This window comes from Protopterus annectens, chromosome 3.part1 (assembly GCF_019279795.1).
Source record: "Protopterus annectens isolate FY-2018-M chromosome 3.part1, PAN1.0, whole genome shotgun sequence".
NCBI classification, from domain to species: Eukaryota; Metazoa; Chordata; order Ceratodontiformes; family Protopteridae; genus Protopterus; species Protopterus annectens.
This window is the reverse complement of record NC_056732.1, coordinates 83,085,774-83,103,902: the sequence shown is the minus strand read 5'-3', so window position 1 is coordinate 83,103,902 and position 18,129 is coordinate 83,085,774. Positions and strand designations below refer to the sequence as shown.

The 18,129-nt window shown below is 39.0% G+C and overlaps 1 protein-coding gene across 2 annotated transcripts in view; it reads left to right on the top strand.

Moving 5' to 3' along the window:
- LOC122798011 (fer-1-like protein 6) overlaps positions 1-18,129 on the top strand; it is a 1,810,759-nt gene that overhangs the window by 1,668,595 nt on the left and 124,035 nt on the right. For both annotated transcript variants that reach the window (XM_044066595.1, XM_044066597.1), the window contains exon 38: positions 9,336-9,577. In XM_044066595.1, coding sequence (XP_043922530.1) covers positions 9,336-9,577 — 242 coding nt within the window. The remainder of the gene's footprint in view (positions 1-9,335; positions 9,578-18,129) is intronic.

Here is an 18,129-nt window from a genome sequence, read left to right as displayed (position 1 = left end):
TATCCCAAGTTATATGCAGTCACACTTACATGTTACACCAGCTACAGTGCACTGGTTGACAGAAATAGTTTAGCAGATATGGTATCATTATGTTAGCACTTTTAACAGTGCTTTTTCAATTAAGAGTAGATTGTATATTGTAGTACTGGAACCATACACCCCCGCATGCAAATCTGGACTCTGAGTACTGAGTATCATGTTCTACATGTTTGAGCTGTATGTTTATTACATATATCTCCTATTAGATATTGATCTGATATGTTAATATTAACTGTAGACAACTATGTTCTTTGGACATGTCATTGGGGACTGCTGTCATGTAGTAGTGTCATACCTTTCAGTTTCAGATGTGTATCTTTCAATACATTCATCCTAATGCATAACCTGTTGGCTATCTACTTTCTGTCTATCCTCTGTACAGATGTCCAGATGTTAGTTAGGTATTGCTACAGCTGTACCACTATGTAGGTGCCCACACTGTATTGTGCTGTGGGGCTGGACACTGCTGCTAGTTCCAACATATGGGACATTCCTAAATGTGTGCCTTGCCCCATTTCCTTGCCTGTGTGAGGGACATTACAGAGGTGGTGGCCTACAGATTCACATACAGTGGGTCGCGATACATCACAGGTCAGGACATCTGGAGACAGCCAACAAACATGGGGGACATATCTCCAGATTTGTGAACAGATTATGTGTCATCAGTGCTCTTATACACATGATGGATTGACAGCTTGACAGGGTTTGTGTGGACATGCATGACTCACAGTGATATGTCTCTGACATACCTCTCCACTGGCACACTGTCCACAGACTGGCCACTGTCATGTTTTGTGTGTTCACCACAGTTTGTTCACCACACAGTTGGTGTCCTTGGTATATCAGTTGTGGACTCTGGGGAATGCAGTCAGTAATTACACACATGTATTGGTATTACTGATGTCATATTCCTCATCAAAGATGTTACAACAAACCCAGTAACATCTGCAACTGTCTCAATGTATGACAGCGTTATGTCCATTTTACCCCCTGTGTTTGTGCCTCTGTTCCCACCTAGTGATATAGGGGTTGATGCCGAGCTTAGTGAGTGGGGAATGTTATGAAAGGCTTTGGCAAGATCAATGTAGGCTGCAGGTGTCACCTTGCCTTCATCCATAGCCCAGGTGAGTGATGGCAAGAGGTTGACCAGGTTGAATGAGTAGGCATGACCTACCCTTCACAAACATAAACTGTGTGGGATACTGAATCTGCGGATTCCCATATCCATGTTTATTAGGTGCTTGATGATGCATTCCATAGCTTTGCATAACAGACTTGTCAGGCAGTTGAGGCTGTATTTCCCAGGGTCTGTAGTTACACCTTGTTTTTGGGGAGGGGTGTCTGTAGCAGTGCACAATTCAGTAGGGACAAAGCCTGAGGTGAGGCTGTGCTTTAACAGGACACACAAGTAAGGTGCCAGGTTACTCTGTAGCTCATGTAGAACACAGCCAGGGATATTCTCAGGTCCCATAGAGGCTGTATTCTTGGCCTTGGATGGTGGTGTTGTAACCTGTGCTGCAGCAGGTTTGAGCGGTGGTACACAATGCTAACTTCCGGTGAAATATGCTTACAGACAGTCAGCCTTAAAAGTGCTTAATCTATATAGGCATTGCTTAGAGCCCCACAAACAGGCTTAATCCCACTTACTACTGCTTATAAGAGCCTACTCCTGCTTACCCCCACACTAATTTCTTTAAAAGAAAAGAAAAAAGGGGTGATAGGAAGGTGGTGAAAAAATGAGCTTGCAGAGGGAAAGACAACAGAGAAAGTAGCTAGGAATGTGCAGGACATGTGTAGGGAAGGTCCATAGCTGTCCCTTTCTTCTACAGCAACAGCTGTGCATATATACTGAATTTGGTGGTATATTTGGACACTCAAACCCCCGAGAGAGGGGGGAGGACAACAATAATGTGTTGTGAAGCCAATTAGACCAGATTACATGTGTCCAGTGGACACGTGTGTGAAATGGACAGCTATGTATGGGGAAACATTTTTTTTGGGAACAGATTACCTTTTTTTTTAAGGTGAGAGTGGGATGTTGGGGAAGGATAGTAGGTATATTTGGGAAGGTAGGTTGGGTAGGAAGACAGACAAGACAGACAAGACAGCATACAGGGGCAGTATATGACACATGTGTGGGGTAAACACCTTGGATGGGGAGGGGTGTTTGGAAATCGGGAGCCCATAAGCACCCGAATGGAAACAGTGGGACTGAGGTCCCCCACCATGGGCAGTCACTACTGCACCTTCACGGCCCCGAAGGTGACTGTGCTGGGGGCTGAGGAGGAGGAGCAGGCTGACCCTCTAATTGTACCACATGGCCCTCAAGCTGGCATCGCAGATCTCCAAACACCTTTTGGAGCTCGCTACGCACCAATCCCCGGACCTGGCCTCGGGTGATGGTATTCTGTCTGCTTCCGCTCCCGGGGAGTACGAGCCCCATCCCCTGCCAAAGGTGGTGCAGGACCAGTGGACAAGGAGGTTCTGGGGTGGGTCCCAGATGTGCTGGGGTCTGGTGCCATGGTTAGATGAAGTGGAAGAGGTGGGTCCGCTGCGACCGGCCTTCCCAAACGTGCTATGGTGTTGGAGTTTTAGAACATATGTGGGTTAGTAATAATCAGCACAATCCAGGATTAGTTATAATAGCATGCATAGATATTGCCATTAACCCAAAACAACAGATTTGGAACAGTTGCACAGCAAACAGAACACATGCATATATGGAACCACAGTGGCCATTACAATGGCATGCAGGTTACAGTGATAGTAACAGGCTACCATTGATAGTATTTCAACATGGAACATTAATAAAAACACATTTCAGTATTTGTTGAACAATAGGACATATCTCCCAACAGTAGGTTTGGTGTAAAACATACCCATTGATTTGTGTGTTTAGATTATTGTTGCAGATATGGTGGGGGGGGGAGATGTCAATTAACAACTTGTATATCCTTGTATGACTCACAACTTTAATGATCATTGCTCTAATCATTACTCCACAGGTATTATTACAATACCCTAAGGCCTTGGTTTGGACAGTGGTATGTTTGTACACAGTGTATACTTCAACCATCTTATAGCTACATTCTACTAATCTTACCTGGTAGATCTGTGGGGGGAATATTTGTTAACGCTACCTGACTGTTTCTACACATATTCCCAGTTTCCTAGTTAAAATTATTATGCATACAGCTTACTACCACTCCTGGGATTTGAACCATAGCTGTGTCTGCTAAAAAATATAACAATTTGTGTTTTATCAGAGTGAGCTATTAAGAAACTGCTGTCTTTTCTTTCTCTGTTTTGTGTCTAAGTCTCTCTTGGTTGTACTATCTGACCTTGTAATTACAACATTCTTATACAGACATTCCTAGACATATTTTTTATGTAGCACAGTGTGAGAAATAGTTGGCACAACAGTACTATTCACATACCATATCTTGGTGAATGCAAAATGTGAGGCCATACAATACCAGAGTAAACACAACCAGTCTAGGATTTAGAACTTTATTGCCAGGCAGTTACACTTTTATTTAAATATGACCTATATGGAACTATTACTGTCATACTGTCTTGTTTATTCAGTAGAAACCATATACATTTTTACAGTGTCAGGTGACATTTTACTCCTTTATATTTGTTTGGTATGACTACTACAAGCAGGATTGTTACTCACCAGCCTCGTGATGTAGCTTTTGCAACCTGCTGGCATGGGCTTCCTGGTTCACAGCCTGCTCAGCCGCAGCTGTAATGAAAATAGAGAAACATTTATGCATACCTATCCATCACATACACAAGTTGGACTTTAGTAAACAATTATTGCTATGAATACTTACACACTGCTGCAACATCTCCCCTGTCTCTTGCTTCTTGGACCCACTGTTCCAAAAGCTCCCTCTTCCTCCGTTTCAAGTTGGCATAGTGGTGCAGGACCTGCTCACCAGTCTGAGGGATACCAGTGGCTCTGGTGAGATCACGGGCGAGACTTTCCCAGCCTTCTGCTTTATATTGGAAGCCCTGGTGCTGGTCCTGTAGCAGTCTCATGTCATGTTTTTTTACCAGGTGTCCTACCATGACCTTGGACTCCTGTATGCCCCAGCGCTGTGCCCAAAAGCACATGCTCTCTCCAACACCTGCCATATTGCCTACAGTGGAGAGCTACAACCAGCTATGAGCTGTATTCCTGCCTGCAGGGTTTAAATACGGCCGGTTTCCCTCCCTTTGCCATGATTGGACAGTTTTGAAAATTCTGAGCTAAGCTAAGCTATGGGCAAAACCTGCTTAGCTAAGGTTGGCAGTGCTTAAAGGGCAGGTTCAGCATTGCTTACCAATAGGCAAATCCACTTGGTTGGGCTATTCATTGCTTAGTATTCATATGTACACAGGGCTTTACACCTGGTCAGCATAGCTGTCCAATGCTTAGCATTGCTTATGTTTTATTATATTGGTCTACCACCTGAATGGGATTGATTCATCATTCATTAAATAATATAAATTTATTTACCTTTCCTGACATCCTCCAATGTATTGTAATTAATTTATTCTTGTGTGACTATACTGTATGGGGCACTTGTGTTTATATGGGGGTTTCACTACTTTATTACACTGACACCTCACATCCGGGCCTAAAACACTACTCTGGTTGAGAAAAATAAGTTACTTCTTATATAAATATACAAAAAATTTAAATTGTAAGGTTTACACATACAAAATGGAAATGACTTTGGTGAGTCTCAAACCATGAATGATTACATGCAAGGCATACACTCTAACCACTACATTATTACACTTATGTTTATGCTGGATCTCTATTGCTTTTTAACTTATCCTGCCATTTCAGCTGGGCTAAGCATAGCTAACCAATGGGCACACCCATGCAGCTATGCTTAAACTTTATTGCATATCTCAAAAAAAATGTTATTTGTTGTGTTTTTTAATTTGTACCCTTCAGAATAGCCATGCTAATGCTGAACCTGTTATTCTAGCAACTTTCTGGCTTTGTAGGGATGATTGTCCCTTATGGCTTTGTCCAGATTCCTTACTCTGACAGGTTGGGAGGTGTGCGCTATGTGCTTATGCTAATCCTGTTATTCTATCAACTTTCTGGCTTTGTAGGGATGATCGTCCCTTATGGCTTTTCCAGATTTCTTACCCTAATGTGTCGGGGGTGTTACGAGCATTCTCACTCGTTTTAAATTGCTGTACAACAATTCAAGTGTGCAGGAGGCATGTTTATTGTGAGAGCACTGCCCTCAGACACACCTCTGTACTTGTACACAGACCCACGTCCATTTTACAGCATGGCAGCATGCCTTCATACATCTGAATGGTATGCTGCCATGCTGAACAGCCATGGTTGCTTCCATGCCAGAATAAGTTATTCCTGCATGCACATTTGCTGAATCCGGGGGAATGTCTGTATCAGAAAAAATCTGAAAGTGTAATCTCATGAAAGTTGAATACCCACTCAGGAAATGAACCATTTTAGTGAGTTTGTAAATGGCATGCAAAACAGTTAATAGGACAGGGCCACCTCTTTTAAACAACACCACACATATTATATACACACTGTAAATTTTATTCTCTTTACTGTTTAATGCTGAAAAACTGGCAATCATTAAGTAGACTGTGCAACAATGTATGACTTCACTTTTTTCCTTTCTCTTGAGAAAATTAAAGAGGTGACTATGAAACTGAAAAAATAACCAGTTACTTGAAAACCTGAGGAGTTTTAAATGGTTACAAAAGTTGTGATTCTTTGTTGAAGTGTATTACTATATTTCACCAAATCATCTCTATAAATGTGCACTACAGACTGTCAGTTGTGATCAGAATGTAAGGTATAGATATGTTGGTAATTTTTATCTTATAAATTAAATCTGTTCAGGCACTGTGAAAAGCTAGAATGATGAAAGTCTGAGGATACGAGTTTACAAGGAGGGTTAACATCAGGGAAAATAGAGGTGGCACTACGTTTTTCAAAAACAGGACAAATTTTATTAAAACAATTGTGTCGAACCATGTAGGTCTAGTCTCAAAAGAAAAACAAAAGACATAAAAAGTATTGTTTAAATAGAGTCTGACTTAACACAAAGGAATATAATTAGAAAACCATTATTTAAAAAATTCTTAAAAGCATCTGGCCGGTACAGCAAATCTTTTCAAAAAGCTAGCATTATTCCGGAGTTTACATACAGGTATATGAAAAGAAGGAAGGAAGGCAGGGACAATAATCCAGGCCAGTGCCAAGTGATGGCACACCTGAAGTACTAGATGCAGTCCTACAGCCTTCATCTCAGAAAGATTTAGGGCAGGGGGTTACAGCTTGGTAACCTGCTTGATACTGATATTTTTGAAGAACCTACAAAAATAACAGGACATTTTAAGCCTGTGTTTAGGACTGCCAACTGAAGGACAGTTCAAACCATATATTATTTTATCATACATCTGAAAGAAATTAATAAATTGGACTGGCCAAGTAGAATAGATTTTATTATCCTGATTGCAGCTGCAGTGACCAAGGATGATAACCAGCATGAGTTGTTGGAGGGATAGCAAGGATGAGAAGGTTGAACACGGAGCCTCGATTCATCTGATGGGGTGGGATCATGATGCAGTCACACTTACAGCAACGCCTAGAGAAGCTGAGGTACAGACATGGTGTTGTAGTAGAAGTAGAATGAACAGGACATTCTTCCATCATGTGATATCGGGGTGGGAGAAAAGGAATGGGATCTGGTTTTCATTCCTATACATCTTCACACAGGTCTGAACCTGGCTTTCTGATTCCATGCACCAGCACAGGGTACCTTGGTGATAGTCACTAAGGTCACATTTCCAAGAGTGGACAGTTCCTGCATTGAAGTGAACACTATAAATCAGCATCTAATGGACTGCATGATGGGGGAGGCACCAAGTGAGTGTTTGTGATGACAGCAGAGTAATGATCTTCAGCCATAACTACACCTTATATTTGGGAAAAAGAGCTTTAAAGACTGCTTACTTAAGCAGAAAAAAATATCATTTTACCAGAATCAGTAAGTTGAACTGCATACACTTATTTAAGAAAAAGATATTTTAATCTGATTATTTAACCTGGCAAGTAAAGTTGTCCAATGTAGACCCCTGTTAGTATCGAGGACAAATCCAAAACACTTGGAGAGTTTATATAGGTGGTCAAATCTCTTGATTTTGAGAATTGAAAACAAGCTAGACTTCTCAAATCAAACCTAGACTGGTACAGAGAGATCATTCAAACCCCACAAGACATTAACCAAGAGTGAAGACTGTAATATTAGTGTGGATCACTGAAGGCTGGTTAAAAAAAATATATGATTTGTTGGAGCCAAGAAACTAAAAGATAACTCTTTCAGGATATTATAACTTACCCAAACATATGGTGTACTCAGAGTTAGTGAAATACGTCTTAGGTGTACAGGATGTTCATTGCTTTCATGGCTTTGTGAGGGGAGGGGGCTTTTCTTAATATAAAAGTCCAGTCAGACTTGAGCAAATGGGTTTCACTGAATGTCTGTTCAGTAAGGTAAACATATCCCAAGACTGAACAATGAATGATAGGTTCAAGACAGAAACCTTCTTCAATGAGATAAACTAGTGTATTAGTTTATTGACCTGAAGTTACATATATAAATCAAAATGGGTCTGTAATGATGGGCTTGAGGAAATTAAGAGAACAGAGTAAGTGGAATTCTACGTGTATCAAGAGATAGAATGAAAACATTCTTAAACTAATGAAGAGCTTAAGGCTGCTGCCTAGACAGACAAGCTGTATCAGTGCTCTTTCTGTACCATCATTTCATAAATTGTTTCTAAATATACTGAATGAGTGCAGAAATAGGGGTTATCAGTCAAATCCGACTCCTGAAATGACCCCATGGACAATTGCTGCCTTCCTCTGAGTTTATAAGGCAAGTAGAGAATGGAAGTAGGTTGTTAAACATTTATTCCATATCACACGTACACACGCACACACACACACACACACACACACACACACACACACACACACACACACACACACACACACACACACACACACACACACACACACACACACACACACACACACACACACACACACACACACACAAGTATGCGCAGTCAGCAAGGGACAATTTAGATTTTTCCATCTGCCTAATGTATATCTTTAGGGTGAGGGAGGAAAGTAGAGTATCTGAAAAAAAATCCCCACAAACAAAAGGATGACATGCAGACTCCACGTAGAAGGCATCTCAACTGATAATAGAATAGAAGAATCAATTGATATGCAGTGACATGTCTATTCACTGCACTACTGTACCATCTAATATACTGCTATTTTGAAGTAAAACCTGTTATGTCTCACCAACAAAACAAAGATAAATGAAACTACCAAACAGGCCTGCATAAATAGTTGTAAAAAACACCACAGTGTAACTTGTCTTATCTTAGTTTAATGGTAACATGTTTGCATAGTGTTCAAATCGTCCCAGTTTCATTTTCAGGTAGGTTAATTGTCATTTTAGTTTAGTCTGGCAGTTGGTGCAGAAGGTTAAGGCTATGAACTGTAGTTCCTGGGATACAGGGACACAGGGTAGAATTCTCTCAACCCTCATTTACCTACTGTGTGACCCTGAGCAAATCATGTGTCCAGACAGTGCTAGAGACAGCTGGGGATTTGGACTAGGCTTGTCATTGGTCCCTTGGATTGCAAGCCTAGTGACTACCTATGAAACTAACTTAAAGTAATGCCCTCTGCAAATAAAAAGTGCACCTGCACTATGTTTAAATAGTTAATTGTTGTAACTTCTGCTGCTAATATAACAGTGACATGCTATAGTAACTAAGTGTCCTATGAATGCAATACCACATGCTCTGGTACGCACATGCATCATACATTATTTTTTACTCCACTGAAATGCACTAGTACAGAGAGACAGAATATTAGTGAAGTCCATATAATGTGATTCCATTATTTTAAGAAGTTAATATTCCTTTTTATTACAATGACTTTGTAGAATAGCAATAAACCAAGACTGGGTTGTGTATAAGTCATAGTTTTACCCAATCCGTGTCACTGTGTACTATCACTGAAATCAATTAATTATCCCTGAAAATGAAATACTGTTTCTAATCAGGGTTTGCTTGTAATAAATTTAAGTCTAAAGTGAACAATTTAGGAAGGACAGTCCATAAATGTCATTCAAATAAAATGAAGAATTGAAAAGGTGAACTGTAACTGGTAAACTGCATTATGTTATTGACAAGTGTTTTAATGCACCAATATTCTTTAGATGGTTAAAGGGTTTAGAAGAGGACAAACAAGAAACTGATGTGCACTACAACTCTTTGACTGGAGAAGGGAACTTCAACTGGCGCTTTGTATTTCCATTTCACTACCTGCCTGCTGAGAAGCAAATGGTTGTCAGTAAAAGAGAAAACATATTTTCCCTGGACAAGACTGAACGCAAGATTCCTGCAGTGCTGTTGCTTCAGGTTTGGGATTTTGAAAGGCTGTCATCTGATGACTTTTTGGGTAAGCGTTTGTGTACTCATACACCTTACCATAACTGTTGAGATATAAAAAGAACTCCAGTTTTAGTGATGTGTGTGTTTTATAAATGCTGATTTTCTGTTTCATATTATAGCAATAACCCATGGCTGGGTGTGGGTAATGCTGGATTTACCCATGGTTGGCATGGTTTGGCCATGAGGGCTAAAGCAAACTGTGCATAAATCCAGCATTAGCCACACCCAGCTGTGGGTTATTGCTATTATAGAGTGGCATTATTTAAGAACAATTTACTTACTCTTCTTAAATAACATTCTTATACAAGGGCGGTTTGATGCTCTTCCATGTTTTTCAATGGTATCCTGAGGTTTCTTGATGTACTGTGCATGCGTATAAGACTTTTATTACCACGCTTATGCAGTACATCAGTACTGTGTAAAGGAAGTAATGGAGAAAGGAAGATCTCTGTGGCTTTCATTTATTTATTTATTTATTTTAATTAAAAAAAAAAAGAAACTGGGAAACTTTCATTGTACATTTTCAAATCCAGACACTTGACAGCTACTAGAGAGACAGGACAGGGAAATACAAGGAAAATCAGGTACATTTATTTAGCTTTGCATAACCTACCTGATTTTCCTTTTATTTTGTCTTTCCTGTCTCTCTGGTAGCTGTCAAGTGTTCAAATTTGAAAATGTATTTTTCTTAAAAAAAGTGAAGAAAACAGATCATCCCAATGGTTTGCTAGAAAACCACACATTTTATGAGAAACAGACCAAAAATATGAAGCCAAAAATCTGGGCATTCTGTGAAAATCTGGACAGTAGAATGGTATCACTATTAAAAAGGGGAAAAATCAATTACTGTGCTAAAGAAAAAAAGTGCTTTGTCTGCTGATCAGGACTGTGATTTTTGAAGACTTGACTGTCAGATAATAAAAGGTATAACTACAATAGGAGTAGAGCAAATTTTCTAATTCAGAAGTTTACTCATTTTACAAACCGTTTCTGGGAATTCCTGTTTTGATATGATGTCAACCACATCTGGGAGATTTCCATTCATTATATGAAGGTATTTTGAGACGCCCAATTTGCTGTCTCAGTTCATCTTATCTCTCATTTCTCAGCATCTCCGCAACAACTGTTTTTACCTGATTACAAATTGACAGACCATTGCTGAGCAATGGGAACCCACACTACAGCATGTTCCAACCAAATACTGACATACCAATAGGACAAGAAGAGGTTGTTGACACCAGAAAACAAAGTTGAACAGTAAGTTATTTTACCCCTTGTAAGAGTCATAGTACACGTTTACAGTATCCAAATTACTACAACTTCTATACGCAGTTCTTTCAGTGGAAAAACTGTATACTTTTTTAGTTATAATACTTTTGCTCTATTCATGTAATTTCACCTTTGCTTTTGCCATGAAGCAATGTTTTGTGCCGATGCTGATGACAAGACTGAAGAAAGCAAGGAATCATTAATTAGAAGAAATGCATACATTATTATAAATTATTGTTTTTGTACCAGAAGACATATAATCAAAGACAAACAATCCTACTATATGAAACTCCAAGCCAACTACTCCAAAACCCCCCAAACAATTCTGGAACACCATTAACTCCCTTCTCTACCCAGGCCCCAAAAATAACCCTTGCCCTGACACTACCAAGTCTGAACCAGAAATTGGCACTCTTTTTAACACCTTCTTTACAAACTCTGTAGCTGAACTAACTAAGTCCTTCCCAAATAACCCATCCACACAACTTAGTCACTCTACCCAGCCTCTAAACCCGACTCTTCCCTACCTTTGAACCAGTCTCTACCTCATACATAAAAAAGCTTCTTAGCAAACTAAAACCATGCTCTAATGCCCCAGATAACATCTCATCTAAATTCTTACAAATTGCTGCAGATGGAGTCACCCTCCCCATTAGCATTCTAATCAACAGATCCATACAGTAATCTTATGTCCCCAAGCTGTGGCGTGCTGCCTTTATACATCCTGTCCACAGAGGTGGTAAAAATAATAATAGCTCAAACTTTTGCCCCATAGCCATCCTTTCCCCAATATCCAAAATATTGGAAAAATGCATTCACACCCAGCTAATGCCCTTCCTTACCAAAAACCACCTCATCTCTCATATCCAACATGGCTTCCACCCTGACCATAGCACTATAACTGCTCTTCTCTCATTCCTAGATATAATCAACCATGCCCGCGACTCTGGAAAAATAATTTCTACCGTTCTACTAGATCTCTCCAAGGCCTTTGATACTATCTCCCATACTCATGTCCTTAGCCACCTTGCAAACCTCAACCTCTCACATAATACCCTATCCTGGTTCTCAAGTTACCTATCTGACAGATCCCAAGCTGTAAAACGGAGGAAAGGCACCTCTAACTTCCTTCCTACCCCCACCAGAGTTCCACAAGGTTCCATTCATGGCCCTATGCTATTTAACATCTTCATCAATGATTTCCACTCTGTCATCCCAAACACTAAAATCATACAATACACTGATGACTCCACATTAATCTGCTGTGCCACCAACCTCCCAGAACTTCAATCATACACTCAAACTGCCTTCTCCACTACTGAGAACTGGATGCTACAAAACCATCTATCTCTAAATGCTAACAAATCCAAAATACTACCCCCCCCCTCTAAATCCTCCCCTCTTGATAAAAACTCTTTCCAAATTAGAAGCCATAACAATTCAACCATAGAAACTGTTCCCTATGCCGAACTATTTGGGGTTACTATAAATGAATACCTCAAATTTGACACCCATATTCTACTAAACATCAAGAAAACTCATCAAAAACTTGGCTTGCTATACAGAAACATCCACTATCTCTCTCCTTCTACTAGACAAATCCTCACCATTACCTATCTTCTTCCCTCACTAATGTATGGTGCCCCTCTACTAACTAACTTATCTGCCTCCATCTCCTCCAAAATGGAAAGTTGTTATAATAAAATTTCAAAATTCACCATCAAAGCCAAACACTCCTCCCACCATTGCTCTACCCACCACTCACTAAACTGGCTAGAACTTCCCAACCTTCTAGACTACCACCAACTTACTACTGTCCACAGGCTTTTATTTAACCCAGCTAAATGTCCTGCACTATCCAACATCCTACTACCATACACCCCTAACAGGCCACTTAGATCTGCTCACCTAAACCTAATCACTGTCTACAAACCAAAGCGACCTGCTGGACAGTACCTCCTGTCCTTTTCCTTAGCCAAAAATGGAATACTCTTCCTCCCTCACTATGAATCATAGAAAACCTTGACAACTTCAAAACCCAACTCCATTCCTACTTGTTCATTAATTGGAAGTGCAGCTGCACTCTCCCCACCTAGGCTTCTACTCTCTCTACTCTGATTGTATTTCCATGCTACTCCTACTTCTAACAACTTTGCTCCCCTGGATTTTACTTATTCTTTAGTGTTATCTTGTGTATATAATGTATATATTGTAAATAGTTTGCTTTCCCTTTTCCCCCGTCCCTAACATTTATAATTGTTCTGCCATTCTGCCATAATAATACCCAGATTCTATTTCTACCTTTGAAACACTCATGTCAACATATGACTCACATGCTATACAACTACTGTACCTCATAATGTCTCTGACTTATAATAATGTATCTGTATCCATGAATCTTTATCTTATCTGTTGTATCTCAATGTACATGTATCCTTGAATCTAAATTTTATCTGTTGTATTAAATTGATTACTATGTAACGTGGAGCTTTTCTCCCCGGGCCTCCATTGAAAATGGGCTCCTGAGCCCAGTGGACCTCCCCGGTCATCAAACTGAAATAAATAAATAAATAAACAAATAAATATAATATATAATACCTTAAGCTAATTTGAAGGAGTCCCTTTGAATTTATACAAATATATCGCTAAGAACAGTGAAGTGTTCTAATAATAACACTTCCCTTTTATTTATTTTTTTTGAAGTCTTTAAGAATGCATTGATGCTTTTACAGCCAACCCAATTAGCTCTCAACATGACGTACATCACAGTTTTTAGAAGCTCAGCACACAAGGCTAATCTGACCACTTTCTAGAAATTTTCAACTTATAAAACAACTAGATGTTCTTAACATCAGAGTAACTGCAAAATATCCCAAACACAAAGGTTAAAAAGGTCACAAAGAAAAAACAAAAAGCTAACAACAGAAACACCCCAGATAATCTAGAGTCTTCACTGTGAAACATCTTATACCTCCTTTGACTGAGCCTCATGGGATATATGCAAGTGACCCCTTAAGAACATTCAAGCATTCTAATCCTAATGCTTCTGAATACCTACTGATTTTTTTTTTTAATTCTTACTTTTTTTAAAGTCTTTACTGATGCATTCAAGCTAAAGAAAAAAATGCATGTTTAACCCTTGAAGCTCTGTTTTAATACACAGTACTACCATATGGTCCACATTTTGCCCGACTGGCCTTTCATAGATTGATGAATTAAATTCTGAAGCCCCACTCAGGATGTGTTACTGTATATCTAGGTGACATGGCTGTCCTTTTAGAGGACTCAGTTGTGGATGCCAAAAGTGCTGCTGCGTTTGAAAATTTGAAGACTGATAGAATGAACTGTGAATACTAAGAAAAATAATCTGTGCACGGTGGAAGCTGATGGTTTAGGAGAAGTTAAAGGAAGAAGAAGGGTAAAACTACAAGTACAAAAAATAGAGCCCATAAAAAGCTAACATATTCCCTCCAGTAAAAGACAGGTAAACGATTTTTCTTGGACCAGGTGGGTGCTATAGAAAACGTGTTCTAATGTACTTATAATACTCTAATGCTCATAAGCCAGTACTTATTATACAGCAGGAACTTCTTCTTGTAACATTTGTTAATGTCTGTTTTGTACTTCACAGATAAAGATTCTAGTTGTCTACTGATGTACTATGTTCTTCATCTGTAAATATGTTGTAAGTAATTGCTATGTAAATTGTTAGTTGCTATGTAATCCAATGTAACTACTGTCTGTTTATTTTAACTGTGGAGCTTTTCTCCCCGGGCCTCCGCTGAAAATGGACCTACGTCCAGTCGGACACTCCCAGTCAACAAATATAAATAAATAAATAAATAAATAAATGTAGCAACTATTGCCTGTCTTTTGACATATATCACTAAAAGAAAAGTTCCAATTAATGTGCAATGGTCCCTTGAGGCAAACAAAGCATTTAATGAGCTAAAAATAATATGTTCTTAGCCAGTGTTAGTGACTCCTGATTTTACAAAGGAATTCACCTATGTATGGATTATTTATATGCAAGTTTGGGAGCAGTGGTGTTCCAAGCTATTAAATGTGGGAAGTGCCTTGTGTGCCATATCGACCAAAATTAAACAATACTGAAAATAAATATGTACAATTATAGATATACTTCATCAGTGAAGTGGGCATTTAGTTTCTCAAAGGTAGGTACTTCAGCCTCGTAACTGATTATTCCCTATTATAATGGCTAAACAAGTAACAAGATGGTAACATGATTTTTTAGCCACTCATCTCAATCCAGCTTCCCATTTCAGTATTTCAGCACACAGTATGCCATAGGTCTAGCTTAGCAATGGAAATGCTATTTTTTTTTATTTATTTTTTTTTTTTTGCGATCCTACAACCCAGCTCTGCAATGAAAAACATTTGTTTTTGGCTGGGAGAATGGTGGTTAAGACATCTTGAGTGTTAAGAAAGGAGACCATGCCTTTAAGGTGTGGAATGTAGCTTAAATTTCTCACAGCTCTTTAGTTATACAATTAACTGTATTAGCTAGCTATTTACTAGTTAATGCTTGTGTAAAAGCAAGTTGTCTGTTCAAGTTATCAGGAAGTAAACAACTTGGTCAGACGTTTAGTGACACTAAAGCAGGATCTTTTCCTGTGGAGCCAGGATTAATAGGTTTTGACAGCCCATCTAGGGATTGATGTGGATGTGGCCTGAGACAAACTCTGGAGAACATCTTTAGTTGACTGCTAAACTGAAATTATAGCTGTGATTATAACAGGCATAGCCTATGAGTGAAGAAGCTTTTTAGGATGACTGATATTGACTGTAAAGTATTATAAAAAATACTGTTAGTGCATTAGTACTATAGAAAACCAAGTGAGATATATTTACTGTTTTCTTGTTTTTTTGGCATCAAATCTATTTTTAATAAATGTGTACTTCCAGTATGTTTCAAGGCCTAAACTGTTGGAGAATAGAGGCAGTTATCCAGGAACATAGCAATATAGCATTCCTCACAATGCCCTGCTGCCAACTACATATCCTGTCTGGACCAATATTTCTTTGTAATATTGTGAGAAAATAAACCTCTGTTTTTAATAAGCATGTGCCTGGAGGAAATGTTAGACTGTGGTTTTACAGGGTAACATAGACTTTAAAAACTTTATAACCATAAGCATTTCTGCTGCCACTTTTTGCATAGTTTGGTGATAAGATTTCTGTTCCATGTTGTCATCTGGTGTGCTTCTTTCTGCATACATCCATGGAGAAAGCCCTCCAAGAATGTAAGGTAGAGAATGACCAAAAGCTGTTACAACTACTACACTAGTTGGCTGGACTGGCTAGTATAATAACTACCCCAAGAAATGTGTGTGCCATAAAAAAGTTGCAGAAAGATAATGACCTGAAATCTTATCTGATTGCTTTCGAATGGCACACCACCCAAAAATGGGGACGAAGCAGAGTGGGTGATACTCCTGTTAAGTCAGCTGTCATGAGACACATGAAAATCCTATATTGACATGAAGGGGACTGATTACACAGACTATAAAAAATTTAAAAGTTACTTTTAGTTAGGGCTAGGATAACTTCTGAAGAGCAAGCCATAAACTGTTCCAACTGAACCTTTAATGCTGATGAACAGGGAAGAGCTTAGATGCATGACTTGTAACACATTTTAAAGCTTTGGATAGAACCTGTTAGTAACAGCAAACTGATAATATTTGCAATTGTAACAGAGAGAAAAGATTTAAAAGAGCATTGCCTAGTATGAGAAAGTGGGTGTTGCTAAGTCATTCCAAGGACCCTGACAAGCTAACCATTAAAAGAAATGCTTATTAGTTAATGACACATTGTTTAAAACTGATTGTCTGCTTTTAAGTCTAATACTGCTATAAGAAATCTTCAGTGAAATAAAAAAAATCAAATAATGGGTTAAGTTGTTTCAGTTGTGGGGCAGTACTCTCAGAGATACATTCTATTCCACTAATACTGAAGAGACTACAAGTATTAGAACATTGGGACTGAAAACTGAAGTTCCTCTGGGGTGTGATCAGACTGCCACTGGAATAAATGAGTCAGCATTATGCTGTTGTATTGCAACCAAGCTGGTGGCATGTATTATATTTCTGAAAGGAAGAGAAATCCCTGCTGAGCTCAGGAAGCATGATTATCCTTATCAAATGTCTCCAGGTATGTAAGCATAAGAACAGTATGTAACAAAAGTAGAGGTAATATACATTCACGGTGATAAAAAAGGAATATGTCCTTGCCCATATAAAAATTCACAAATTTCTAAAGAAAAAAATGCATTCTGTAGTTGTAGCTCCTGACCTGTCTTATGATCCTGACCTGACTCATGATCCTGACCTGTCTCATGATCCTGACCTGACTGACGATCCTGACCTGTCTTATGATCCTGACCTGACTCATGATCCTGACCGGACTCATGAAGTTACACCAGGAAAAAATGTTATGCCCATTTTAAGGCACTGTGGAAATGTGCAAGGAGAAAGAATCCATAGACACTTTATCATTGATGGATGTGGAAAGAATGAGATGATTTGTTACCCTGTTTACTGGTTGTGATATGAGAGGTGCCACAAGCTTCGAATGGCTTCACCCCATTTGAACAATTGTACGGCAGGCATCTCAGAGCACTGCTTGACACCGGGAAGAAAATCTGGGAGGAAGAGAAGACTCCATTTTAAAACTTGATAGCACACAATGTTAATACACAGGATAGATTAGAGCTGGTTATGCCCATAGTAAAGGAGCCGATTCTGAAAGCCAAGATGATATGTACAACAATGAATTTATAATAAAAATGTCCAACTTAGAAAATATAACCAGGAGGATCAAGTAGTAATAGTTCCACCCGTGGATTACAAATTTCTGACTAAATAGTACAGGCTGTCTGAGGTGATTAAAAGAATAAATACAGTAATTATAAAGTTAGATAGCCAGAAAATACAAGGCTAGAGCAATTTGTTTTATTAATGTACTGAAGCCACTGAAAGAAGTAGAAAGTGCTGTGGTGAGTTTGCAAGCTGAACTTCATACAGAGGAGATCAAGAATCTCTAACTAAAGTTCATCTAGAATAATCTTTGTCAGAAATACAAAAGCAAAGAAGAAGAGAATTTTTATTAAGAAATAAAGGAGTCACCTTAGACATGCTTGGGAGAACTAAACTGCTCGAGCATAACCCAGAAACACCACCTGAACTGAATGTTAGACTAAGACTTAGTCTCCCAGAAACAGTTAGCAAGGGAAGGCATTTAAAACATGCTTCAACTAGGAGTGGCAGAAGA